At 53.9% G+C, this 27,980-nt stretch overlaps 1 protein-coding gene across 7 annotated transcripts; it reads left to right on the top strand.

Moving 5' to 3' along the window:
* Window positions 1-9: 9 nt before the first annotated feature.
* Window positions 10-20,092, top strand: DCAKD (dephospho-CoA kinase domain containing). 7 transcript variants are annotated; one of them, XM_059998771.1, is made up of 7 exons: window positions 2,717-2,828; window positions 5,714-5,887; window positions 10,859-10,993; window positions 11,814-12,002; window positions 12,367-12,570; window positions 15,811-15,898; window positions 18,847-20,092. In XM_059998771.1, the coding sequence occupies exons 4-7, from the start codon at window positions 11,891-11,893 to the stop codon at window positions 19,136-19,138; spliced, it is 696 nt and encodes a 231-aa protein (XP_059854754.1). In that variant the 5' UTR covers window positions 2,717-2,828; window positions 5,714-5,887; window positions 10,859-10,993; window positions 11,814-11,890; the 3' UTR covers window positions 19,139-20,092. The 7 variants fall into 7 exon arrangements, with proteins under 7 accessions (XP_059854760.1, XP_059854757.1, XP_059854754.1 ...); XM_059998772.1 differs by lacking the exon at window positions 10,859-10,993 and having other exon boundaries at window positions 11,887-12,002; XM_059998773.1 differs by lacking the exon at window positions 10,859-10,993 and having other exon boundaries at window positions 11,891-12,002.
* The last annotated feature ends 7,888 nt before the right edge of the window (window positions 20,093-27,980 follow it).

Below are 27,980 nucleotides of genomic sequence, written 5' to 3' on the forward strand. Positions count from 1 at the left end.
ACAAAGGCTAATGAAACATGACTGATGAAGAGTGATTGTAGAGGATGATGGTGCTGGTGTCTGTGGCCCCTGCCATTCTTGCAATTCGAAGCTTAAGTAAGACACTCTGCATTGTATTTCACTGCAAACTGAGCAGTTTTTGCTCAGTGGAGAGCCTTTCTGGGAGGTAGGCAGGCAATGTGACTGTTGTGACCAAAAGGGCTCTAGAGTGCAGACTCAGTAGTTTTGGCGCACGGGCTTAGGTGCTCCATGGCATGTGGGATCTTCCTGGACCAGGTCTCGAACCCATCCCCTGCATTGGCAGGTGGATTCTTAACCGCTGCACCACCAGGGAAGCCCCAGCAGGGCTGGTTTTATTCCTGTTTTACAGTCAGAAAACAAGAAGTGCAATGATTTGTCCAAAGTTTCACTGCTACCTAGGATGAGTTTGGACTTGAACCTGGTGTTTTAACACAAAGTCTGGTGTAGTAACTAAATTGCCTTCCTCCTTTGCCTTTCCCAGGGGGGGAACATATGGTGAGACATATGGTGAGACATATGTCTGGAGAGGTGATCAGGGGCCAGGTTACAGAAGGCCTTAAGTTTCAGGCTTATCTTCAGAGTTTGGACTTTATCTCCCAGCTGGGAAAGTTTTCTTAAGCTGTTTAATAAAGGATAAATATTAATGATATTTGTGAGGGATGGTATAAATTTAATTGCATATTAATATTTATTTAAAATAAACATATGGAAAGTAAGTTTAGTTTTAAGAAGCTAGTCAAAGACCCAGGAGTCAAAGGAGTCATCTCTATTGGACTCATAAGGTTGTTCACCAAACACAACTTGATGCAACTCTGTAGTCCAGCCACTACGCTAGATGCTAAGGACACAGGGGTGACTGAGATGCAGGTCATTGTCAGGATGAAGTGAGATTGTGTAAGCAGCCAGAGCCAGCTCAAAGTTTATTATTGCCATCCCGAATAACAGAGGATATGTGTTTGAGCCAAAAAAGCCCTTGATGGCAACACCTCAAAACTGCGAAGTTGGGGGCTCCCCTGGTGGCACAGTGGTTGAGAGTCCGCCTGCCGATGCAGGGGACGTGGGTTCGTGCCCCAGTCCGGGAAGATCCCACATGCCGCGGAGCAGCTAGGCCCTTGAGCCATGGCTGCTGAGCCTGCGCGTCTGGAGCCTGTGCTCCGCAACGGGAGAGGCCACAACAGTGAGAGACCACGTACCGCCAAAAAAAAAAAAAAACTGCAAAGGTGGAGCTTCAGTTCAGAGGAGGTTCTTGGGTTGAAGCCCCTGCAGCAGCCCTTCAGCCTTTCTTCCCGGATCATCCCAGAGCAGAGAGGCATCTGCTGTTGGCAGATTGGACCACAAGGATGCTTACTTAGAAAACAGAGCCCCCACTTGTACATCAGTAGCTCACAATACTGTAAGGCAGAATCCGGGAAAAACAGGATCATCTTGCAGGGGTTTCCTAACAATGTACCCCAGGAAGAGCTTTATACCTTGGGGGAGAGGCAGGCATCTTCCTATTCCTATCACTGCCATGGCCAGCCATGGTTACTGATGGGAGTCTGAGTACCCCTCTGATGTGTCAGGAGTAGGGAAAAGGTGGAGAACCACAAATCGAGGTTATCTGAAAGTTGTTTGGTCCAGGAAGGGAACTGGGCCATTAGATCTGGCGCTATGGAATAGGAATTAGAAATGTTTTAGTATGACCCTATGGATTAGAATTAGGAGAGATATTACTTAAGGAAAAACTTTCTAACTGCCAGGACTGGACTTCAAAGATAGCATGAAGGTGTCTCGAAAGACAGTGAGTTTGCTGACTCTGGACATGTGCAAGTAGAGGTAGCAGAGATGATCTAGACAGGTGTTTGGACCAAATGGTCCCTTTGATCATGAGATGCAATCCTATTTATTGGGTGATGTCAGCCAGTGCTGTTGATATCAAGGAGAAAGGTTTCAGGGACTGGAGGGATCAGAGAAAGATGTTGGATTACTTCATCCTTCAGTGTATTGGATCCCTACTATGATGGGCACTGTTCTAGGCACTGAGGATACTAGTGGTGAAGATAGACAAGATTCCTACCTTAAAGGAAGCGGAAAGCAGAAGTACAGTTAAGGGAGAGGGAAAGGAGGTAGAGTAGGAGTTAATTAAGGACCACCTACTATATGTGAGGCACCATTAGATGCTTTTATGTATTTCCAATTCTTTCAACAAGCAGCACAGTAGCGATTATTTGCACTTTGATTGAGGAGAGAGAGTGAGAGGTAAAGTGACTTACTAGGCTTGTATGGACATAATGAGCTCTGCGGCCAACGTACATTTTAAGAGACGGCAAACGGATTAACCTTTAAATGTCAGTTTCCTTTTGTGTAAAATGAGGATGACGGTGTCTACCTCAAGGACTGTGAGGATTCAATGAGATAATTAATGCCTACAGAGTGCTCTTAAGACCTGGCAGGTACAATGTGCTTAGAGGCTGCACAGCTAGTGATGGCCAGTCCTGAATTCGAAGCTAGGACTCTCCGGATTGTCTCCCCCAGCTTGGAAAGGCTTTGGTTCGGAGAGAGGAGTAACCCTGCGGTCCCCAGCGGCCCAGCGCTCTAGGGCTGCGCGTTTTCCCGATTCTCCTCTCCCCGGTCCCGCCCCGCCTCCCCGGTCCCGCCCCGCCTCCCCGGTCCCGCCCCGCCTCCCCGGTCCCGCCCCCTTCCGCTGGCCGGACGTCCGGTCCGTGTGCGCGCGCTCCTGAGGCCTCGACTGCCCTCCGGGAGCCACCCAGTGAACGCCTGTGGGACTGGGCGAAAGGCGGCTTCCGAGGTCGGGTCAGAGGCCCCGGGTACGTAGAGCGCCGCACGGGCAAGTGGGAGCTGCCGGGCCCGGGGAGGGGCGGGCCGGGCGGCGGCTCCCGGCGGCGGCTCCCGGGGTTGCATTGCTCTCTTGGGCGCTCAGGCCACCCCGGAGAGCTGGGTCCACCCCGGAGGTATTGTGTCCCGGTGCCGGGCTCTGGGCGCACCAGTCGTGCTGCGTGGTGTAGCGTAGAGTACGCGCCTTTCTTTCAAGCCTTGGTTACAGTTTATTGAGCACATACTATTTTGCCTCCATGGCTCATTGCCTTGACAGCAGCCCTACTAAGTAAGGTGATGTTTTACCTGTTTTACAGCTGTGGAAACCGAGAAAGGTTTACAGCTAGAAGGCGGTGGAAATTGAATTCAGACTCTGGTTCAGTCCAAAGCTACTGCACTTCAGACCTTTGTGGTCAGATACAAGTTTGATTTTTGAATCCAGCGTCTGCCACTTATAGTTGTGTGATCTTGGGTACCTTTCCGACTCTGCTCATGTGAAAAATTGGAGGCATGGAGTTCCCACTTATGCATTGATGAAGAGGGCAGCCTGACCCCCTGCTTTTCTCCGCCTCCCAGCTTCGCAAACGGAGGCTTTGGCGCTTCTGGAGCTGAGTTTGTTTACGAAGTTTTCAAAGATGTTTCTCTCCCAGTTATGCAGAAATTGTCACCCGAATGAACTTTGACGTTAAGTCCTAGTTTTAAAGTTGAGGAAATGGAAGCCTTTGCATATGGTGTCTTTGGGGGCCAGCTGTGCAGATTTTGCCTAAATGAAGCAGATGGATTTGGCAGGATGCAGACAGGCCTGGGGACACGATGAAATGCTAGAGATCTGGCTGATGACGGAAAGTGGACAGGCCAGTTGGGGTGGTTCTTCCTTCGAGCCCTAAATTCCCACCAGATCCTCTTCTGTCTTTCGAACAAGGTCTGAATGTGTCCTCCTGGGTAATCTGGTTAAAGGGTTCAGAACCTCACTTAGTACCTGTGCCTTTAGGGCTGAAGGCAGGCCAGCAGTAGCAGTGAGCTTAGCTTTGTTTTGAAAACTACCCACTCTCCCATTTTTAGATTTCAAAAATTTTTCTCTGAAAGTTTCAAAGGATATGATTTTTGGTTAATTGTAAATATGGACATTTAAAAAATAAAACTGTTACATTAGGCACTTAAATCTGCAGTGGAATCTAAATACCATAGTGATTTGATTTCCCTCATTCTTTGAAAAGAATACATGAACCAGTTTTTTTTAATATATAGGGGTTTTTTTAATATATAAATTTACTTATTTATTTATTTACTTACTTTTGGCTGCGTTGGCTCTTCGTTGCTGCACGGGGGGCTTTCTCTAGTTGTGGCGAGAGGGGGGGGCTACTCTTCATTGCAGTGCGCGGGCTTCTCATCGTGGTGCGCGCACTTCATTAGTTGTGGCTCATGGGCTCTAGAGCTCAGCCTCAGTAGTTGCGGCGCACGAGCTTGCTCCGCGGCATGTGGGATCTTCCCGGACCAGGGACCAGGGCTTGAACCCGTGTACCCAGCATGGGCAGGCGGATTCTTTTTTTTTTTTTTAATTTATTTATTTATTTATTTTTGGCTGTGTTAGGTCTTTGTTGCTGTGCGCGGGCTTTCTCTAGTTGTCGTGAGCCGGGGCTACTCTTCGTTGCGGTGCGTGGGTTTCTCATTGTCATGGCTTCTCTTGTTGCGGAGCACGGGCTCTAGGCGCGCAGGCTTCAGTAGTTGTGGCACGTGGGCTCAGTAGTTGTGGCTCACAGGCTCTAGAGAGCAGGCTCAGTAGTTGTGGCGCACGGGGCTTAGTTGCTCCGCGGCATGTGGGATCTTCCTGGGCCAGGGCTTGAACCTGTGTCCCTTGCATTGTCAGGCAGATTCTTAACCACTGCACCACCAGGGAATTCCACCAGTTTTTATTTAACGGTTGAAATTTTACATTGTTCCTTTTTCCTCCTTGAACTCGTATTTCCACTATATTTCCTCCACAGAATTTTTTTCTAGTAAAATCAATTTTATGCTCGAAGTCTTTGGTTTGCTGTCCTACTTCTCTGCAACAAAAATACGTACAAAAATTAAAACACTTTTGAAAATTGTATTGTCATAATATTAAACATTTTCTTTTGGATTGAGTTCAAAAATTGTAAAATACCCAATTGACCACAACAACTAGTTTTGATCATTGTTAAACATAAGTTTTATTTAAAATGCTTCTCTTAATAAGCCAAATGGAACTTTTTAAAAAATTCATATACGTATCCATGTATATTTGCTAGAAAGAGCAGAGCTTTTTTTTCTTTCATGCCCGTAAGCATTGAAAAAGTTGGTTCTTGTAAATAAATACAGAGGAGTTGAAGACATTTCGTTGTGGCAGTAATACTCAACTCTTTGAACATCTTTTGAGTTATGGGCCAAAAAATCACTGTGATGTCAATTACTAATGACTTGTCAGCTGACAGTTCTTTTAGGTCCTCCTTTAACTTTACTGAAGGCAAAGGTTTAGAAAGCACCGGACTCAGCAGGAGAATTTGTTACGTGGTCACTATAAACAATCACATTCTTGGCATGAATACTTATATTTTGAATTACCCCTTTGGGGTGCCAGGGGTATTTTGCACCGTGGAACAATGCACCTTAGTAAAATTTGGCATGGGTGGGTAGTTACACCTTTCTGGGAACCTGGGAAAAGATAGCCCGCAGCATGTTCCAAGTCTGATCTGTTCTCATAGGGAGACACTTGGCAAACTGAGTTGAAATTTATTCCTCTTAAACCATGTTTTTGTGTCCCTTGGAAAATCTTCGTGCCTCCTCCAGTACGAAGACCACTTGGAACTACGGTGGGCAAATACCTAACTTCTTTTACCTTCCATTTCCTCACCTTTAGAATGGGAATAAGTAAGAACTGACTTCTTTGGGTCGTTGTGCTGATCAGATGGGATCCACGACGTCCAGGCACACAGGGAGCAGCTCAGACGGTGGATGGCAGCTCTTACACTCCAGTCCCTGCCTGCTGGGACACTCGGCTTCCTAGGCACTCCTTGCCTCGGTTTCCTCATTTGTGAGCCCAAGATATCTCAGCCCAGGAATGTGGGGGTGGGAAGTGATGTGGAAGAGGTTTTGTGATTGTCACAGTACGTTTTCTGGAACAGATATGTTCTTATTTTAAAATAGTTACTGTTGAGTTCCTGCTGACCCATGAGCTGGACATTTTGCTGTGAGCTTTATGTACAGTATTCAGCCGATATTGTCTGAGGCCCTGCTGCTCATCGGGCCCTGTTTTAAGCACCTTGAATTCAATAGTGCTCAGATTCTAGGGAGAGAGGAAGATTACAATAAATAATCACATAGACATAATATTTGAGGGGTGATAAGTGCAGTGAAGAAAAGTGAAACACGAGGGAAACGGTGCTATTTTACATATTCACGGCAGTCTCTGATAGGGTGACAACTGACCGGAGAAGGGGGTGAGCCGTGAGACCCTTGGGGGAAAGGACCTTGTGTGTGGAGGGAACAGCGTGTCCACAGGCCCGAGGTGGGAGTGCTCAGCACGGTCAAGGAGCAGCAAGGCACTCAGGGTGGCTGGAGGGTCTCATTCAAGCGGGGGAGTGGTGGGTGCCTGGAGAGGATGGAGCTGTGTCTGTCAGGAGGCCCCTACGGGACTCTAAGGACTGGGCTTGAAGTGAGACGGGGACCTTGGAGGGTTTTGGCAGAGGGATGACACTATCCAACCACACTAGCTGCTGTTATGACGAACAGACTGTCGGGGAGCAAAGGTGGCAGCAGATCACTGGGAGGCTGCTGCAGTAATCCAGGAGCAAGACGGTCGGCGGGGTTGGCGGGGCTGTGGGGGGGGCGGCGGGCGTGTCTGTCTAGGTGGTGAAGCTGGAAGGTAGAGCTGGCAGGGGGCGCGGGGTGAGTTGGATGAAGATTGTGAGAGAGAAGCCAGGAGGGTGCCGAGGGTTTTGGCCTGAGCAGCTGAAAGGACGGAGGTGCCCTTCAGGGAAAGGGAGTAGACAGCAGTCACCGACGTGTCACACGTTGAGTTGGGGAAGATGAGGTGATGGGGGCATATGGTACCTCATTCAGTCCTGACGAAACCCCTGTGAGTAGTCATTATTAATCCCGTTTTATATGCAAGGAAATAGAAGCCCACAGCTCTGAAGTAAATTGCCCTAGGCCACGTGGCTGCGTTCACAGACCCTGAGATTTGGCATTCCCCGTGATCCTTTTTTCTGCATCAACACCAGTGTTGTAGTCCCGTCCAAACGACCTCCCTGTCCACCCATGAAAGCTCCCTGGAGTGATGGTGTGTGCCTGGAGAGGGCTCTAGAAGAAAGACCTGCTCCCTCCCTCCCTCCCTCCCTCCCTCCCCTTGGTGTTGGTGAGGGCCGAGGGAGAGGGAGGCTGACCGCCAGCACCTGCTCTGGGGCCTCCCTCCAGGTCATTGGCAGCCTGGAGAAGGAGGTGGTGACTTAATAGGCCCAGCAGACAAAGAGAAGAGAACTTGGACCCAGGTTTGAACAGCAACCTCTCACCAATAATGAAAGATCAGGAGCCAGGAAACTGTAGATAAAAATAGCACTTATCAGTTAATTGGAAAACAATATATTTTTGCAACCACTGCTTCCACAAGAAAATAATTGGGTCCCAAGGCAGGGAACAACTCGTTTTCATGAATGATTATATTGATCATTGGAGCAACGTGGATACATCCCCTTTGGAAAGCAATTCAGAGGAGAAGCGTGTGGCTGGTCAGACATGCCCAGGGTGAAATCCTGAGAGGCTGCAGAAGGAGGAGGAAAGAGGCTGGAAGTTCATGAGGGAGCGGGCCCTGGCTGGGCAGGCCGGTGTGGGGCTGTTGACTGGGAGATGCAAAACAAGAGAACTCGCCTCCAACCCAAGTCCCGAGCTCTCCCGAGGGAGGAAAGAAAGTGTGTCCATTCACATATCAGTTCCTTATTCTTTTTTGTTAAAAAACCCACATTATTTACTTATTTATTTATTTTTGGCTGCATCGGGTCTTAGTTGCAGCACGCAGGCTTCTCTCTAGTTGTGGCGTGCCATGTGGGATCTTAGTTCCCTGACCAGGGATCGAACCCACATCCCCTGCACTGGAAGGCAGATTCTTAATCACTGGAGCACCAGGGAAGTCCCTCAGTTCCTTATTCTGCTTGAACCCATTGGGTGTTTTGTTTGTTTGCACTTTTCTCCTGGAGGGATTTACTGGCAGTGAGCAGCATGTTCTTATGGAAAGAGGAGCAGGCTGGGAGCCTCTCCTTTGCCACTGAGGGGAGAATGTGACCCCCAAGTATTTCCCATTCCCTTTCCTGCTTCTGGAGTCATTCAGTCATTCATTCTACGCATAGTTATCAAACACTGTCAGAACAAGAAGGGAACATTGGTTGAGGGTCCTTGTGTGCTAAGTACTGTTCTAAGTGCTTTGCATGTATGAACACATTTACTTTGCATGGCAACCCAGAGTAGGTGTCCTCAGCTCCATTTTACAGGTGAAGAAACTAAGTCAAAGAAAGCTTAAATAACCGTGACCAATATCACTCACCTGGTGAGCGACTGACAGTCACTAGACACCGGGCTAGATGCTAGAGACAAAAGGGTCCAAACTGGACACAGCTTGTGACCTTGTGGAGCTTATTTTATCTAACACGTAGTCACACAAAAGTACAAAGCACAGTGGGCACAAGGGAAGGAGAGGAAATGAAGTGGTGAGAGATGTCAGAGGCCTGATTTGGGTTTGGGGGGTGGACGAGGCTGCACCAGGAGAGGTGGCCTGCTTCCTCGCTGCTTTCAGGTCCTCACTCAGAGTGACTGCTTTGGTCCCTCGTTTAAAACAATGACCCCCGTCACTCTGGATGCCCTCTCCCACTCAGCACCGCCACACATATCGTGAGCTTTTCGATGATTTTTGAGCCAGATCAAGAAGAGGATATCAAAGGTGGTCACTCTTCTGGTAGGTGCCTGCAGAGGAGCTACGGGACAGGTCTGCGTGGATCTGGGTGCCTGACTTTGAGGCAGCTGGGAACCTAAACCTTCGTTACCTCCCTGCTGAGCCTTAAGGGGACAGTGGGCTCTCGGTCAGTGCAGCTCTTGGGCAGACCCATCCCCCACCCTCCCCAGGCCCAGGGTGAGTACCACGTGATCGCTCTCGCTCACCTGTCAGTGCTCTGTTATTGGTTGGTTCCATTTGTTACTGTCTGTCTCTCAGAATTTTCCTGTGGGGCAAGACCTGTGTTTTCCTTTGGTTGCTGCAAAGCCCAGAGGAACTCGTTCAGCGGTTCATGAAGGAGTGAGCGATGGAGGGGCTTGTCAAATGGGAACAGCTGTTATTTGTCCAGCCCCTTTAAGCCAGGGGCCCACAGCTTCCCTGGGCATGTGCTCCTCCATCCCCTCGGCCTTCCTGGCAGAGGCCAAGCAGCTGTTAGTCTGTTTCTACAGATGGTCATCCAAGGCCCCGAGAAGGGAAGCTCTTCACTGGGTTACCCAAGGAGGCTGGGGCAGAATTGAGCCTGGAATTTATCTCTGTGCCCTGGTGGTTGTCCGTAAGATCCGGCCCCCTATTCTGCAGAGGGAAAACACCAGTGTGATCATCAAGAAATAATTTTTCTTTGGCCCCAAATTGATTTGCCTACAGACGGATGCGCCATCCTTATTTTGTCTTAATCTAAATGTAAATTAAGTTTCCATTCCCGGGGTACATTAAGGCAGGGGTCTAGACTTGGAGTTAGGAGCCCTGAATTCCATCCAGGCTCTGCTTTTAGTTGTGGTCCTGGGCAAGTCCCTTCTTCTCTGGTCCTCAGTCTTTACCATCGTAAACAAAGAGCCCATCCCAAGCCCTGTTGCACAGCAGAACTGCCTGGGTACCTCCACCCGCCAACACCAAGATCTGACTCAGTAGGTCTCGAGGCGGATCCTGGTCCTGTGTACAGGAAGGAGGTGAGGTCTGTTCGGCCACATGGTCTTACAGGCCCCCTTACCCAACTCGGCAAACCTGGGTGACCAGGTGACAGTGGCTTGCTTTCATCGATGAGGGGTCAGGGCCTTGTGGAGAACCAGCCCTTGCCCGTTCCCTCAGCTGCGGCCTGTTTTCAAGATGGGTCTTCCGCAGAAGAGGACCCAGTGCTTTAGGGACAATAGGACAGAGTTTGGATTTAAAACGCTGGTGCTGAATATCCCATTTCAAAGCTTCACCAAAAATAAATAAATAAGGAATTCCCTGGTGGTCCAGTGGATAAGACTCCACGATCTCACTGCTGAGGGCCTAGGTTCAATCCCTGGTCAGGGAACTAAGATCCCACAAGTCGTGCAGCCCAGCCAAAAAAAAATTTTTTTAATTTTTTAATTAAAAAAATTTTTAAAAGCTTCAGCTGAGTGGATGAATTTTTTTTTCCCCCCGCAAGTGAACCCTATCCTTAATTCCTCTTTTGTAAGCTGGAGGGAGACCTACCTGGGGGCAACTCCAGTCTCAGAGAGATTGTAGAGAAATGCCTTGTAAACGGTTTAATAATTTAGTTAGATCTCTCCATGTGGATGATGATTCTGGTGGATATTTTCCTCTCTCCTCCCTGGCTTCCCTGGGTGAGAATGAGCGCGGGCAGATTTAAACATCTAGGTTGGTCCCCCACTGCCCCAAGCCACCCATCCACTCAGCCCACACCCGAGCGGCTGCCTCCCCCTGTCGTTTAGTGTGTCCTCAGGGGAAGCAGACTCATTTCAGTATAAGCTCAAGCAAACTGTAATTAGGACAGTAAATCTGCTGTTTAACCAAAAAAAAAAAAAAAGTCCTAGGACAGGTTTCAGGGTCCTGGACATCCTTCCTTTGATGCTGAAGGAAGGATGGGAGAGACCTGGCCTTTGATTTAATTTCTCCCAGTTTGGGAACAGAGTCCAGGACATGGTAACCATGTTTACTGAAAATGCAACACGGCTTAAAATCTACTGTGAGATCGTCTGAGGCTGCAGGAATGGGGACCTGACCTCATGAAAGTCTTTTTTTTCTTTCCATGCCTTGCAGTATGACTGACCACAGCATCCGTCCTGCACCAGCACCCTCACCTCCTTTCCAGGGCATTTACCACATCAGTGGCAGTGCACCAAGGGCTGTAGATGTGTTTTCTCAGTCAGTCTGCGCAACAGCCTTAGGAGGCAGGTTCTGTCATCTGCATTTTACCCCCATTTTATGGATGAAAAAAACTGAGGTTGAGAGAGGCAAGTGACTTTCCCCGGGTTGCACAGCATGCAAGTGGAGCAACTGGATTTGAAGGGTGTGTGCTCCTAGCCTCTGTGCTGTATTGCAACTGCTCAGTCTGAGAACCACAGATCACCACGCCAGGCTGAAGGCTACCTCCCCACCAAGCCTGTTTTCCTTCCCTCGTTCCTTCTTGGCATGATCCACACTTCTGTAAACCTCAGGCTTAGTGGCCACTCAGCCACTGCCTCTCACTGAGCTCCCCACCTGGGCTGCTTCCTAGATGAGAAGGAGGGATTATTACTCTCAGTGTACACCAGTCACCAGGCCTCCTGGTGCCGGTGCTAGGGTGTGGCAGGCAGGCCATTTCCTCCCCATGAGCCTCAGTGTCCCAGACTAGAAAGCGGAGGCTGGGGCCATCTGGAGAGCCCCTTGGGTTCACCCCAGAGGGACAGGTGTCCCTTTCCTATGGGAGCTTGCCCGCAGTGGGGTACGGCAGCCTCCAGAAAGCTCTCTTTGCTTAATAGCACCCGACCTTGCTCTGCCTGCTCAGCGTTTTGATTGCTAAATTTATAGTGTTAGTTTGCCTTCTTCATGAGTGTCTTTAAAAGAACACCGGAGGCCTCTCCTGAAAGAGTTTTCTGTCTCGGGTGGACCCTGAGCCTCCCGAGCACAGGGGAGGCTCTGCCTGGCCAGCTGTGTCTCCCTCCCCCGCCTTTGCCTTGCTGTCCCCCAGCCATTTGGCTCCACACTGACCAGGCCTGCTCTGTGCCACAGGCAGGTCCTTCCAGCTTTCCTGTGCGGGACCATCGCAACCGGGGAGCTTGGCCTCCGGTGACCTCCCTCTTTCCTAGGAAGATGTTCCTGGTGGGCCTGACAGGGGGCATTGCCTCAGGCAAGAGCTCGGTGATCCAGGTGTTCCAGCAGCTGGGTTGTGCGGTGATTGATGTGGACGTCATCGCCCGGCATGGTGAGTTGGGGGGGCGGGTTGTACACAGCAGATGCCCTGGGCTCCCTTCCTTCCATGAGGCCTCACCTTTTTATAAGGCTCTTCAAGCCCTCAGAGGAGGGGGGGGGCCTTCCCATCAGCCCTGGTCTCCTGCCCCTTACTGCCCCACCCCCACTCTTCCCTCCAGCTCCCCTCACCCTATGACCAACACCAGGGATTCTGTGCACTCTGCTCTCCTCTCTGCTTTCCCTCCCATCATCTTGTTTTTGCTGCAACTGAAAGAGGAACCCCTGGGTTCCGCCATCATTTTGCCTCTGGTCACTCAGAGTCCCCTGGCTGGGCTGGAGGCTCCAGCGAGTGACCCAGGCTCCTCTTCATGCCACAGTCGTCCAGCCAGGGTACCCCGCCCACCGGCGCATCGTGGAGGCCTTCGGCACTGAGGTCTTGCTGGAGAATGGCGACATCGATCGAAAGGTCCTGGGGGACCTGATCTTTAACCAGCCCGACCGGCGGCACCTGCTCAACTCCATCACCCACCCTGAGATCTGCAAGGAAATGATGAAGGAGACCTTCAAGTTCTTCCTCCGGGGTAAGACCCGGGGCCTGGGACGGGGTGGGGCCCAGGCCCTTCTCCTCTGCAGAAAGGTTGGCGGGGGTGGGGGTGGGAGCAGGGGGAGGAGCTGGTTATCATCCAGGCTGTTGAGTTCACTCTGCTCATCGGCATCCTCCGTGCAGCCCTGTACCAGCCCCAGAGAGAAGTGATGTCCCTCAGCTCTTAAGGGGGCTGACAGTTTAATGAGAAGAGACACTTGAGGCTTTTGAGCCATGAACCCCAGGAAGCTGATTTTTCTAATAGGGTGGGAGTCATAGTAGCTGGCGAATAATGGAGTCATAAGACCTGAGTTTAAGTCCTGGCCCTCACGGTTTCCAGCGGTGTGACTGTTGAGTGCACACACACACACACACACACCCGCGCCTGTTTCCTCCTCTGCATAGTAAGGCTGATAATGCCAACCCAGGCAAGTTCTTAGGGAGACTAAAAGTCTACGCTGTGACTGTCAAACACCACGACAGTGTAAACCGTAGTCAGTCAGGTTTGGTGCTGGTTGAGCCACCTGGGAAAGTAAGTTTGCAGAGTGTAAGGTGGGGAGGCTCCGGGATGGCCAGGGCCGGCGGGGGTGGGTTCTAAGTGGAGGATGATCCTTGGGGGCTGGGCCTCAGTGGAGAGAGCTAGCCTGGCGTGCTCAGGGACGGCCAAGTGATGCGGCAGGACTGAAGGAAGGGGAGAGTGTTTGAAAAGCAGGGGTCTGTGGCAGCCTTTCCCAAGCCGTACGCTACAGTCCAAGCATGGTTCTTCAGGATGGCGTTGGGCAGGGGTGACCTGATCTTTACTGTCCAGGATGGGGTCAGTCCCCAGGAGAAGGGGGAGAGCTGAGAGCAATGGTTTAGGATCAGGCGAGAGGCTGGCCCAGGGCCCCTACAGAGCGGCCTGTCAGCCGCTGGGCCCTGGAGCCTCCAGCCCAGGCTCCGGGTTGAAGGCCTGGCTGATTGTCTCCCATCAGTCACGAGGCTGAGGCTTTGCTTCCTGGAGGGTATGGGGGAGGCGTCTTGCTTTTCTTCGGGCTTTTGCACTGTGATCATGGCCAAATTCTCCCATGCGTCAAGTTCTCATGTACAGAGTGGGGACCCTCTCCCCACTCCTGTCCCCTCTGGCCAGTACCTCCCTCCAGAAGGAAAGGGATGACTTGACAGACATCCTTGATGTTGACCCTCCCTTCCCCGCCCCCCAGCTCTGGCCAGGCAGGAGCTGGCTCCCAGCATCCTCCCTGCTGGACCAGCTTTTGCTCCCCATCTCAGTACCTTGCCGCAGGCCTCCTCCCTCCTCCCTCAAGGGCAGTCTCAGGACTCTTGCTACCTTTGTCCTGCCTCTTGTATCTGTGCCAAGACCCCTCCCGTCACTGCCCACCCCCGCCAGGAGCGAGGCCTTCTGCCTTTCATTCCTGCCCTTTCGCGTTCGCTCCCAGGCCAGGCGCGAGTACATCTATCTGCACGGCTTTGAGGCAGCAGTGGCTCTCCCCTTCTGAAATTAAGCATCGGATAATGTCACCCGCTCCAAAGTTCTCCCGCTGTGTCATCCACCCAACTTCCCCTCTCCCCAGCCACCACCACTTAAATAAAAGCTAGAAAGCTCTTTTCAGCTCGATAAGGTGAAAAATGGGGACGACAGCTGTGGCTTCCACAGTCCCAGTTTTCCCCTGATGAGTATAACAAATACAACTGTCAGAGTTGGTATAATCAAACGTCAGATAAGATCACCAGCTGTTGGGAGGTCTCCGCGTAGGCAGACGGATGTCTTAATAGAGTCAGGGTGGTTTGCAGAGCTTATCAAGCAGGAGGGATGTGACAGCTGAATAGCCCTTTGCCAGCGAAGCATAGAGCTGTCCGCGAGCTCCCGAGAGGGGCCGAGGAGAAAGGGCCGAGGAAGGGACGGGAGTGGAGCAGAAAAGGGAGGTAAGAGGCCCAGTGAGGACCTGGTCTCGGCCCCTGTTCTGGGCTGGACAGGAGTTGGGGAGCCAGCACTGCCAGCCTCCTTCCTCCAGGGAGCTGTAGTAATAACAGCCAGCCATCATCTGTGGAGCAGTGAGTGAGGGTCTGGGTGAGGGGCTGCTGAGGGGTTTACAGGCATTTGCTCATGTAATCCTTACCGTCTTCCTGTGAAGCGGGCCATCTGTTCACTCATTCACACAGGTGAGGTTTGGTAAGGGGCCCAAAGGGAGACAGTGGTGGCGACAAACCAAGGCGTGTCATCTGAGCCCATCTCATGACAGACAGACACACACACACACACACACACACACACACACACACACACACACACGCTTCTCACTGCTCCTGGATCCCTGCCAGCTCTTCTACACTTACACAGCGGTCACATGCCTAAGAGAACTGGGAGCCCCAGGTGTTCCTGGGCGAGTAACCCAGGGACATGCCCGCGCACAGTGGGTGAGGTTGCACCCACTTGGCCGGCCTTGGCTTGCAGTGGGAGGGCTAGTCGGTGCCTTTTACCCCACGGGAGTTACTTCTGTAGTATGAGTCATAACCACTCCCACCCCCCAGAGTCGTACCTGTAATCCTTGGCTGGGGGCGGCCTCTGACGCCGAGAAGCAGCTGCTTTCCCTCTGGGGCTGCTGCGGCCACCACCCCATAGGAGTTTCTCGTGGAGAGTCGGCAGAGAGCGCCGTGCAGGACCTGGCTCCTGGTGGAGAACCTATCATTTTTTTTTTCTCTTTTTTTGAGGAAAAGTGGGTGAAGTAGGGCAGAATAGGCCCACTTATTCCTGGAAACTCTCTCCAGTCTCCTACAGCTCTGGCTGTGTCACCTCCCTGTTCAGAAATAACAACTCTTTGGGTTGAAGATCAAGTGAACCCAGCCCTTTGTGACTGCCCCGACCACCTTGTCAGCTCCGCCTCACTCTGCTCGAGGCCTCCACTTCCGCCAGAGCTCTTCCCCTTCCTGGAACCCTCACCTCCACCTGCTCGTTTTCAAGTATCAGAAGTCCTACCCGCTCTTCAAGGCCAATACAGATGCCATCCCTTCTGTAAGGTCTTCTTGGATCATCCACCCCAAAATGACTTTCTGCAGCTTTGTGTTCTGAATGGCATTGGAACTGGCTAGCATTCAGGTTATGCCTCTCCTCGGAAGGTCTCCCCCTCTGCCGGGCAGCTCCTGATGGTAGGGGGCGGTGGCTTGGACGCTGTTCCCACACTGAGCACATAGTCCTGTGTGTGCTTGCAGAATTGAACTTGTGGGTTTCCTGGCCTCCCCCCAGGATACCGCTACGTGATTCTGGATATCCCCCTGCTGTTTGAGACCAAGAAGCTGCTCAAGTACATGAAGCACACGGTGGTGGTATACTGGTGAGTGTGTGGCACGGCCTGGCCTGGCCGAGGCTGGAAGGGAGGACCCCTGGGGGAAGGCGTGTACCTGCAAAATGGCCCCCTGCATTTCGCCCTTTCCCCACAGGGTGGCCAGGAGGCCCAGAGGTTTTGGGGAGCAGGGCCCAGAGCCTATAGAAACTGACCTCTGTGCCTGACCCAGATGTGCCTGGGAGTAGATGTGGGGGAGTGATGGCCCCCAGGTCTCTCTAGTGCTTGGGAAGGGCTCCCCCTGCTGGCTATTGGAGGCACTTCAGCCCAGATGCCGGGCCCTCCCCTGGGCGACCGTGTTCTTATTCATTGGTTCCCTTTTCCCTCCTGCAGCACTTCTCAACTTTGCAAACATTTATTACTTCCCTCAGTTTACCTCTCAACGTAAGGTAGTCAGGACAGGAGTCGATATTTCTGAGTTATAGAAAACTCAAGGCAGGGAGTTACAGAATTTGTCCAGGGTCACCCATCGGCAAAATCTATGAACAGAAAGTTGCCGAGAAGGAGTTGTCAGAACCCAGCTAAGGAAGGAGCTTTATTCATGTCCCCCAGGACATGAAGCAAACCAGAATCCAGGTTTGGCAAACAGAGGAGGATCAAGCTGTCAGAGAAAATGAGTCGTAGTCCCAGCGGAGTGAGAGTGCAGATGAGGCTTCAGGGTGTGTCTGCCTTCCAGAAACTTCCTGGATGCCACCCATAAGTACAGCAGACACAGAGGTGGACACTTGGCTCTGCAGGTACTTTGGGCACAGGGTTGCTCTCAACAGACTAATGGTGGGGGAGTCTCCGAGCATACTGGAGGCGGGGCCTGGAGCGCTCAGTGCCCTAAGCATCACCCTGCCCTCTGCCCCAGTGCCCTGCTGTGGGTTGGCATTTAAAGGCAGCCTGAATCTGCTGAGCCTGGTGCAGGGACTCAGGCATCCTCTTCGCTCCCCCACTGGCCCGTGTCTCGCCCTGTAATCCTGCAGCCTCTCTGGGTTCTTTGTTCTCCGTTTGTGAAGTACTGTCAACTGAGGCCAAGCCAACTCCAGGAGGACAGAGTTCTCTTTGCCTTGGAATTTTAATACAATTGAAACTTTGTACCAAGGGATTCAAAAAAAAAAGTCTTATTAGAGTGTAGGTGAGTAAACAAGACAGGGGCTGGTTGCGTCTGCAGTCACCAGGTGACTCCACGCTTTCCCTGCCACCTTCCTCATCCTATGCTTTCCTTTTGCTAAGAGCAGAGATAGCTGTGGCTCCTGGCACATAATTGCAGCTTTGTAGATTCTGCCTGCTCCCCAGGAGATCCTCCAGCCCCACTCACCAGCCAGAGCAGCCTTTCCCAGGGTCTCGGGTACCATACATGCCCCACTTTTACCACATGTGGTTGTATGGCTCTTGAGAGATGCCCAAGAGATGAATGAGTGATTATTTGCTTTTCATAAAAGGGATCCACGCTTTACAAAAATAAGGACCCCCTCATGGACTCCTTTAATTGGCATTTGAAATAATATGGGCGTTTACCAAAGTGTGATTATACCAAAATGTGATTATTCACTTTTTCAAGGAGCTTGCCAATTGTGGGATAAATGTTTGGGCAAAAGTTCCCTTACCACAAACAACGTCAGTCTTTTAACCTTCTGGGACTATCCCTGAGCTCCAGGAAGGGCTGTCAGAGAGTTCTGCCTTCACACCCCAGGAGGCCCCCGGTCACGGCCTCACCGTCTGAAGGGTGTGCGCTCACTGGTGGCCCCAGGCCATCTCCATTCTCTCACCCAGACTTTCCCAGCCACAGATCTGCAGTGTCCCTGACTAGGGTTGGCTATAGTCCTTGTTCTTAGCCAGGCAGGGATTGGCCCCATGACCTTGACAGTATGCTGTCCTCCTAACAAAGGAAATCAGAAGTCCTACCTACTTTCCAAGGCTAGTGCAAATGCCATCCTTCTACAGGGTCTTCCCTGATCAGTCAGCCAGAAATGACTTCCTGCCACGTTCAGTTTTGAATGGCGTTAGGATTGGCTAGTGTTCAGTTATGTCTGTCCTTGGAAAGTCTGCCTTCACATCCCAGGAGGCCCTTGGGTCTAGGCCACAAGTAGGAGGGGACTAAACTGTAGTCATCAAATCCTCCCATCTTATAACCAGGAAAATTCAGGCCTAGTGGCAAAGCAGAGAGACCCCAGATGGCAGAAAACAGCTGCTGCAGCCCTTTCCCGCCTTGTTCCTATTGAGGGCTTAGGCATTCACAGAGATGACCCCATTCCAGAGGACAGCTGGGCAGTTCCTGTGTAGCCAAAAGCAGGACAGGGAGTTTGCCGAGGAAGGACCCAGGTGGTAACATCAGAGCGCGCGAGAGGCATCCTTTGTGGCGTTGGGAGACTGGGCGTTGCCTGGCTTACTGTGCAGTGCTCAGTCCTGTCCCAAGGACCGAGGGGATCCAGTTCTCAAGTCCTTGCTCCTCTTGGGCTCTGTGCATCCCACTTCATCGGTGGCATCAAGCCCAGTGGCCACCGTCTCAGCCCAGTCCTTTTGCTCTGAATGTGCGGGACTAGGTGTGGGGAGACAAGGAGAGGGCTCTTTGTGGTGGACCGGGAAGCTGTTTTTGAGGCCGCAGGGCCAGGCCCCCAGGGGAGCTGAAGGGAGTGTTCAGCTTGCAGACACAGGTCTTTCAGTAAAGCTTATCCATCCAGGGATGCAGGATGTAGCTGATTCCAGGTGATCAAATCCTCCCATCTTAGAACTGGGGAGTCTCGGGCCTGGTGGCAGGAAACAGCAGCTGCCCCTTTCCCTCCACATTTACACTAAGGGGCTCAGGTAGCCCACAGTGCTACCAGGGTGCTCACAAAGAGTGGGGTGTGGTGGGGGAGCCCAGGAGCTTCCAGGGCTGTCCACCCCTGTCACGCACCATTGGGAGGGAGGCCAGGACCTGCGATGTCTGAGCAGCCCTTCTGCCCGGTCCCTAGTGACCGAGACACGCAGCTGGCCCGGCTGATGCAGCGGAACAACCTGAACCGCGACGACGCAGAGGCCCGGATCAAGGCCCAGCTGCCCCTGAAGGACAAGGCCCGCATGGCCCGCCACGTTCTAGACAACTCGGGCGAGTGGAGCGTCACCAAACGCCAGGTGGTCCTCCTGCACGCCGAGCTGGAGCGCTCCCTGGAGTACCTGCCACTGCGGCTCGGGGTCCTCACGGGGCTGGCCGGTATCGCCAGTCTCCTCTACCTGCTCACCCACTACCTCCTGCCTTCCCCCTAGCGGGACCCTGCAAGGCAGGAATTCCTGGGTCTCCATCTCCTCAGAGGCTGAAACCAGGTAATGAATGCATCCGGTTTCCTCCCAACCCCTCAGCACACACACTCTGGATCTGGGCTGGAGCCCTGCACTGGGCCGACCCTTCCTCGGAGCACATCCTGTCCAAGGCAGAGAAGCAGCCCTCTGTCAGCAGATGCTCCTTCCCACCTCCCCCAGTGCCCCTCCCTCTGGAACAGTGACCATCACGGGCTGTGGAAGCAACAGTGGTAGACTCTTGTAACTTTCTTGTGGGCGGGGGTGAGGAGCACCTTCAGTGAACGTCACCAGTGTTTAAAGCTGGGAGGGTCCCTGGGCTTGAACCCTTTCCTAGCACGTGCCCCGTCACGGCCAAAACCCCCTGTGTGGACCATGGGAAATCAGTTTAGACCAAGGGCTGCCTTCAAGCAGGATTCCCCTGTAGATTGAAGCCCTTGGCCAGGAGGCAGTAACAATCCCCTTGTCGTGATGCTGTAGTGAGGCAGAGGCCAGGCCTCTTCTGGGATGACCCACTGTCCCACCGTGGCATTTCCCTAGCACTCTCCGCACCCTGCTCCCCGCCTCCTACCACTCTACCTCCCTGAGCTCTTGCTAGGCTGCACGCGGTGCACCAGGCTGTTTCTGGCCTCTTTGCCTTCACCTTGCTGCTCCCCAATCTGGAAAACCTTTTTTTTTTTCCCTACAACTGGCAACCTTCCAGCTCAGGCACCATCTGAAGCCCCAGGCTGGGTTAGGTGCTCTGGGTTACCCCCTGCCCCACATTTTACCTGAATCCACAGTATAATAATCAGCCAAAAACTGGTTAGTCTCTCCTACTAGACTGTAAGCCCTTTGAGGGCAGGAACTGTGTCTTATTCATCCGTGTTCCTGGTGCAGAGCCTGACTCGCCATTGGTGCTGAATAAAGTGTGTTGATCTGAAATGCCCTGTGCTGCCGTTGTTCCCCCAGCATCACCGACTGACCGAGGTTCCCAGACTTGGCTGGTACCATTGGGGTTAGACTTGGCCTCCTCCCACACTAAGACCTGTGCTCCTCACTTCCCTGGGCCCAGAAGGTACAGTTGCCTTCTGACTTCTTCTGGGGTCCCAGGAGGATTCCAGCCAGGTCCAGATGTACCTGTGTGGGAGGTGGGTGGAGGTGCTGGGGCAGCCTCACACCCACATACTCCATCTTCTTTCCCCAACCCAATTAGACCAATGTAGACATCAGCTTCCCCTTGCCAGAGCCGGCAGATCTGCTGATGTGTTGATCCTGTGGCCAGCAGCCTATTAAGACCAGAAATGAGTGTGACAAATGCGATTGCTGTGGTGGCCATACTCAGTGCCCCCTTTCCCAGAGCTGCTCATACTTCAGAGCAGCTCATTAACTCACTGCAAACCCGTGAGGGGCCAAGGGGTGGTAAGGTGGTGTCAGGCTGTGGGGTGAGGGCCAGGGCAGGATGAGAATGGCAGAGGGCAGCCGCTTCTCCGGTTTGAGACCTGGCAAGAGCGGGTAAGGGAGGACAGGTACGGACTCCTCCCAGTGCCCTGTTACCCTGGTCACTGAGAAGACGGTGCTTCCTGAAGGCGTGGCATGCCAGCTGCTGGATGTGTGACACCCGGAGGTAACATAGCATGGATTATTCTGATTCCAGGCCCAGAGGGATGATCTTATTCGTGTCAGAGCCAGGCTTCAGAGCTCTGCCTGCTGTGTCCCTGGGCCTGCCTGGAAGGGGCAGCAGACCTGGCATCGCTCTGGCCCACCGGGCTTTGTCTCCTACTTACGTGACCTCTTGACTTCATGATGCTTATGTCAGAGAACAGCGAAAGCCCTTTGCAAACTATAGAGTTCCAGAGTTATTTTCCTCCCTGGCCTAGTCTACTGAGTTGGATGTCAGAATGTCAGAGGATGGCCAGCCTGTTAAGGTGTGGAGAAAATGCCATCCGGTCCTCCCCTTGCCCAGGTCCTCCTACAGCTCCCACTCACCTCCTCTTGCCTCCCTCCCCACGGCCTCCCTTTCCCAGGCTTGGTGGCCCAAGACGGCCTTACAAGAATCCTACTTCCCCTGGGGCGTCGCTTCATGTCTAGGTCGCTCGGGAGCCCCTTGGAGACAGCAGGAGCCAGGACCCCGGGAGCCCCGGCCCCGCGCCCGGCCGGGCGGTCTCCCCTCCGGCCGGCAGGTGGCAGCACCCACCCAGGTTGGGGTCGGGCCTCGGCGGCAGGTGCTCGCCGAGCGGTTACTAACTTTCTCCCGGTGGCGTTTCCGCCTCTCCTACGGTGCCGCGGCGGCGTCAGATCCCCCCGCCAGCCGCGGAGGCGCGGGCGCTAGGCCCCGGCCCGGGCGCTAATTAACAAGCCGTGCGGCTCGCTGCGTCCTCTTTGCTGGCGCCGCCGGGCGGACGGATGTGTCCCCATTCCACCCCGTGCGAGGGCGACCGGCACGCTCTCCAGGCCTCCCACCGTGCAACCGCGCGCTCGGGCCCTGCCCTCCGTTCACCCACTCTGGGCCTCACCGCCCCGGCGCGGAGCAGTAAAGACGCCAGCGAGGGCTGCAGGCGCACCGGCCTCCCGGCGGCGGGGAGGATGAAGGGGACAGGCGGGCCCCTAAAACCATCCCTATCCCCAGGCCCAGGCTGGCCATAGGGTACCTAGCAGAGCCTTACAGATTCCAAAGCACATCCCGCAGCTATCTCCTTGAAGTCCCTCAACTCTGAGAAGGAGTGCAGGAGCCTCAGAGGTTGAGCCACGGGGGCCCAAGTAACCAATAGGCATAATCCCACGCTCTGGACTCCCAGTACAATGCCCCTCCCACTACCTGCACTGTCCCCATTAATGACGCCTCTGGTCTTTAGCTAGGAGTTATTGTCAACTCTTCTTCAGATGTTCAGTCTCTCTCTGTCTTGGGAGGGTGAAGGGAGGGGCAGGGGAAGGTTTGGGACACTCCATAACAGGCCACCATGGCTAGAAATTGGATGGGAGAGGGACAGCCAGGGCTGCTGTCACAAAGGCACTCCAGGTCAGGAGGAACCAGTCCCAGGAGCAGGAGAGGCAGTAGGGTGGCAGTGATGACCCGAGGCCTCGGGGCCACATGGGGTGGCCAGGGGAGACCCCAGAGATGGCAGATGAAAAGGAGCAAAGTGCAGGAGATGCTGAGGCTCTGTGGGCTGCTCTCCTGCTCCTTCCCCGGGAAGGGGAGATGTGGCTGGTGGCTCCTCTGTCCCACCCGCAGAGCTGCGGCTGCACCCAGCTGGGGCCCAAAGAGCCTCCTCCCTTTGCTCCCCACCCTCCCCTCCCCATCGCTCAGATTCCAATACAATTTCCAGCTAACCAGCATGTCGATAGAACAAGTCGGGCAGCCGGATTGCTGGCCAATTACAGGAAATCATTCTTCTCCACAGCTCAGGGCCCAGGGAGAGGGAGGGAGGGAGGGAATGTGAGGGAGCAAGCACCCAGCTTGCAGGCTGGAAAGGGGCTCTGGCTTTTCGTGGGGCCTGCTGCAGCCCCAGGGAGGGCCTGGGGTGGGAGAGCAGGGGTAGATGGGGAGGTTTCTGGTGGTGGCCCAGCAGGGGTTCTTCCTCATCCTCAAACATGGCCCAAGCCACAAAGAGAGAGAATGGGACTGATGGCTGATGAGGAGGGCCCAGGAGGTGAGGCCTCTCCTTGGAGTAGAAGGGGGTGGAAAGGGGGGATGGTGAGACCAACCTCCCCCAGAGCCCTGTGTTTGGGAACGGGGTTGGTACCCAGGCCTCCCTGGTCCAGAGGATCCTGCAGGGCCATCTGAGTACCTGGAAGCTGGGGCCCACACGGGCAGGACCCTGCTTCCACACCCAGCCGCAGACCAAGGGAATCCTGGGGGGACAGGGAGAAGGGGCTTAAAGAGGAGGAGGGGAGGAAAGGGGCTGCAGCCTGCAGCTGCGTGGTCCAGCAGCAGCCTCACTTGGTGAAGGGGTAAGTCTGGTAGCATCCTTCCACCCCAGAAGGTGGGGCACAGATATGTGGGAGGGGACAAGGGCTTCCTCACTTACCTTCCCAGCCCCTCTGCCTTACTTCCCAGCTCTGGCCCTTAAGAAACCTTCACTCAGATGAAAAGATCCCAATCCCCACTCCCTCACTTTCCATCTATCTGAATCTACCCCCACCTTCCATTCTGACCTGGATGCCTGTTTGTCACCCCCACCCTCATCCAGAAGCCTCATCATATCTTTACCAGAACTGCCTTAACTACTTCCAGGCTGCCCCACCCAACAGACCCTGAGGTCCCGCTGCTTCCCAGCACCAATGATTAGCTCCCTTTACCAGTGCTGGAGTCTCTCCTCCAAAGTAGTGAAAGATCCTTGACAGACAGGAATTTCCACAGGGACTAACTGCACACAGTGACTTCCCTGGTGATGCAGTGGTTAAGAATCCACCTGCTAATGCAGGGGATTTTTTTTCTTTTTTTCTTTTCTTCTTTTTTTTTTTTTTGCTTATTACACCTGTTTAATTAACAATACAGCAATTTTAACAGGGTACTATGTTTATCTGGAACCCCGATATGAAGCAGCTGTGACCCAGTGATCCATTTCCCTGCTCCAGGCTGTAGCCACCTCCCCAGGACCCCTCCCCAATTTCTCAGCATCTTGCCCTGTCTCCTTCAGACCCCCACCCTTGGAGGGGCTTGGGTTGGATTTACCCCTGGCGCTTTGGCCAACCCAAGGGTACACAGGTGGGCAGACACCAGAGAGGAGACAGACCTCTGCGCCCAGTGCCCCCAGGCACCCAGCGGCTCTCAGGAAAGAGGCTGAGCAAATGCTCTTGACTGCCAAGGTCGGCCTCAAAGTGGTGGGTGCATGGGGAGAGGGGGTCAGCGACCTGGGGCCCCTCCTTCCCCGGGATCCCTGCCCGAGGACACAGGCTTGGACGTCCGCAATGGGGCTGTCAGGCCTGGCCCTGTTTGGCACAAAGCGGGCGGCTTCGGCTCTGCGAGGCTGAGACCTAGCCGCGGCTCCAGGCTGGTGGAGCCGCTTTCGCGGGCCCTCCCTCGGGCGCTGCCTCTCGCGGGCGGCCCGCTGCCCGGTGCTCGGCGATCCGGAAGAGGGCGCCCGGCCCGCCCTCGTCCACGGTGCCCCGCGGCCGGCGCGCCGCTCTCCGCAGCCCGCAGGCTCCGCGCCATTGATCGGGCCGCGAAGACCCGGGCGCGCAGCCCCCCACCCCCTCGCTTTTCGCTTTTAATTGAAGTTTGAGCAGAGTGCGAAGCGGGCAGAGGCAGAAACCAAATATTTAGTTGCTGCAAATTGGCACCTCCAGATCAATTACCCGACCCGTGTCAGGGCCTGCGCCGCCCCCCGCGCCCCGCGGAATTTCAATGCGTTGCCCCAGCCTCGGCCGCCCGCGCCGCCCGCGCCGCCCGCCTCCATTCCGCCGCACACTTCTCATCAGCTCCAGCCCTACATCACCCGTGGCCGCGAGGGGGACAGATTTTCAATGGGAAAAGTTCCCTGGGAGGGTCCTCGTTGCTGACTCCCGCCGCGCCCTGTGCTGTCTGCCCCCCACACGCCCGCCCCGGCCGTCATCCAGCCTGTCAGATGGGGACAGCCCGGGAGGAGCAGTGAGATAGAGGGAGCTCCAGAGCAAGGACTTCGGGTCACATGGACTTGACCCAACCCTAGTATCTCCACTTATCCTCTGGATGACCTAGGAGAAGTTGCTTATGCTCCCTGAGCCTCGGTTTCCCCATCTGTACTATGGGGCTCAACATTCACGTTGCAGGGTTATGGGGTTAACACGGCAGAGGGACCCTGCCCTGCCCTGGGCTGGCGTATCGTGGCTTTACTTCTCAGCCCTGCAAGAGGGGTAAAATAACTTCCAGAATGAAGTGAGGGACACTGGGTTTGTAAGCACTTCAGCCAAGATCCTGGAGACCAGCAAAGGGAAGGCAGGGGGCAGCCAGCCCCCCGGAGTCCCTGGCAGAAGCCGGGCGGGGGGGGGGGCACCTGGGTCAGCCTCCATCACGGAATGTTTTGACCTCCAGCCTAGGTACATCTGGGCACAATCAGAAGAGGAACTGCTTCTCCAGTACCAAGGATGGAGAGTTAGCTGGGCCTGGAGGTGAGCCATGCCCTCAAGTCTGGGCCGGGGAAGGAGGCTGGAGGGATCTGAAGGTCACCAGTGGCTGCGCCCATGGCAGGGGCCCAGGTGAGCTCTGTGGAGGAATCAGGAATTGGGCTGTAGTCGAGGCTTGCCTTTCCCCTGCTCTAGGACCCTGCGCAAATTCTTTAACCTCCGTTTTCCAATGTGTAAAATGGGGCTGACACCCTCTCCCTCCCAGAGTTATTTGTGAAGTATAAAGGAGATGATGTATTTATGTGAGAGGGAAGGAAACTCGCTGACAGACATGGACAGAGTGGTGCTGAGTCCATGTGAGTTCCCACGCTCAGCACTGCTTCCATTCCAAGAGCTTCCTTGGGGGAACTGGAGTCAAATGGTTTGGCTTTTTTTTTTTCCCCCTCCCCGGTACGCGGGCCTCTCACTGTTGTGGCCTCTCCCGTTGCGGAGCACAGGCTCCGGACGCGCAGGCTCAGCGGCCATGGCTCACGGGCCCAGCCGCTCCGCGACACGTGGGATCTTCCCGGACCGGGGCACGAACCCGTGTCCCCTGCATCGGCAGGCAGACTCTCAACCACTGCGCCACCAGGGAAGCCCAGTTTGGCATTTTTAAATGGCTGCCCCACCAAAAGGAGCGACTCGCACTCTGGGTGGGAGGGGAGGTGTGGCGGGAGGCTGTGGTTGCCAGGCTTAGGGCTCTGAGAGCCCCTCCTTACCCCATCTCACATTAAAGAATCAGAATCTCCAGACTGTCTGTCCTCCTTCCTGCCTCCACCTCCCCCCAGCCAGAGACCTATGCCCCCAGGGCAGGAGTCACCTCAGGGTAGGAGTCACCCATGCCTGGAGGAAAGTTTTTTCCCATCAAACTCAGGGTCCAGATGGAAGGCAAGCCTGAAGCCTTGGGAAGTAAACTCACTCCTCACCTTATTGAATTTCCCAGCTATTAAATGGGGCCATAACTTGTGAGCCACTAATCACAAGGTGCCTTTTGGACTGGTGGGTGACTTCTAGAAGTTACTGAATCCATTGCCCCACTGTCCACACACATCCTACCCATCCCTTTCGCACACCTGCCACAAGATTATCTCCGCTGGCAAGACAACCCCACCACCTCCGTGGGGACGGCAGCCATCATTTGTCACGTCAGGAAGTCCATCTGACAGTCTACCTCAAATGTCTCACTGCTTCCTTCAGGGAAAAGTTAAAGAATGAACAACAAAAGGTAAATGCTTATGGATAGGCAATGCCACACTATTTTTTAAAAAGACCCCCAAAGAGGGTGTGGGGTGGGAATTACCTTCGGAGACAGTGCTCTTTGCACTAAACATCTTGGCGATAAATAGAGCTGTGTAATTCTTTTTTCTCCTTGGCAGAGAGAAAGGCTGAGGCTGGGCAGCAAGGCAGAGGGACCCGAAAACATAAATCAATATGTGACTTTAATATATGTGCTCTCGGTGTCTGTGTGTGCTGGGGGATTATTAGTAACCTTGATTCCAGCTCAGTGTCCATGTGAGGCTGGGAGACGCACGGCCCCCAGGGAGGAGAAGAGAAATTAGGAAGCCAAATTCTTCTCCTGATTGACACCTGGGTAAACATTATCCCCGGCAGAAGGGGAAGAAAAAAATCAATGCTGGGTATTTTTATCACATTCCAGGGACAGACGTGGGGCGGGGGGCGTAAATTAAAGAAACAGTTCCCCCAACAGAGCCTCATTGAATATGCTCATCTCCAAGGAGGTGGCAGAAGGGGTGGAAGCCAGGTGGGGAGGGCAAGGGGAAGATCGCGAGTGGGAGGGACAGTGGGTGCGTCCCAGGGGGCGTGGCCATTGCTTCTCATGTGCTGGAGCGCTTATGTGAGTGGCAGCAGGTACAAAGGAGCCCACTGTTAACGACAGGGCAAATGCACCAGCTTTGATGGGGGAATCATAGGCCAGAGTCTAATGTCAGACTCTGGCTTCAGTGGAGGACCAAGAGGCATTAGACTTTTTATTTTTATTTTTTGGCTGCATTGGGTCTTCGTTGCTGCACGTGGGCTTTCTCTAGTTGCAGCGAGTGGGGGCTACTCTTTGTTGCAGTGCGCGGGCTTCTCATTGTGGAACACGGGCTCCAGGTGCGCGGGCTTCAGTAGTTGTGGCTTGAAGGCTCAGTAGTTGTGGCGCACGGGGCTTAGTTGCTCCTAGGCATGTGGGATCTTCCCAGACCAGGGATTGAACCCGTGTCCCCTGCATTGGCAGGAGGATTCTTAACCACTGCGCCACCAGGGAAGTCCCAAGGGGTATTAGTCTTAATGCAGTTGTCAGGGGGATGTTTCTAGCAGGAGCTTTCCAGAGCATGGGGAGGGGAGAGTGGCTTCAGTGGGGGCTGGGAGGAGTGAGTGGCCTAGGGAGGTGGGGCGGGGCATCCCCCCCTGGCATCCCCCAGGCCTTGGAGCAGCCTGGTGTGGAGGGAAGAGCCTGCCAGCTGGACTTGGACACTCTTTTCATTCCTGGAGCTTTTGCTTCCTGGCTGTGGGATCTGAGGCACAGACCCTCTCTGAGCTCCACTGTCGATCAAAAGGGCATGGTCATGATCAACACCATTTCAACAGGGGTAGAAAGGCTTCTTACACAAAGAATGTATGCTTCCGAAGCCGTGAGCATGGGCGACGGAAAGAGAAAATGAGGAGGGAGGGCAGGGGAGCCCCTTCCAAGGCCGTCCCATCCTGGGTGGCTTTTGCTGGGTGTGTTCTCAGGGTCTGCTGGGGCCAC

This window comes from Delphinus delphis, chromosome 19 (genome assembly GCF_949987515.2).
Source record: "Delphinus delphis chromosome 19, mDelDel1.2, whole genome shotgun sequence".
NCBI classification, from domain to species: Eukaryota; Metazoa; Chordata; class Mammalia; order Artiodactyla; family Delphinidae; genus Delphinus; species Delphinus delphis.

Coding starts and splice junctions, on each gene's coding strand:
- DCAKD (XM_059998777.1), top strand. CDS start 11,891: ATGTTCCTGGTGGGCCTGACAGGGGGCATTGCCTCAGGCAAGAGCTCG. Junction 12,003..12,366: donor GGACGTCATCGCCCGGCATG/GTGAGTTGGGGG, acceptor TTCATGCCACAG/TCGTCCAGCCAGGGTACCCC. Junction 12,571..15,810: donor CTTCAAGTTCTTCCTCCGGG/GTAAGACCCGGG, acceptor GCCTCCCCCCAG/GATACCGCTACGTGATTCTG.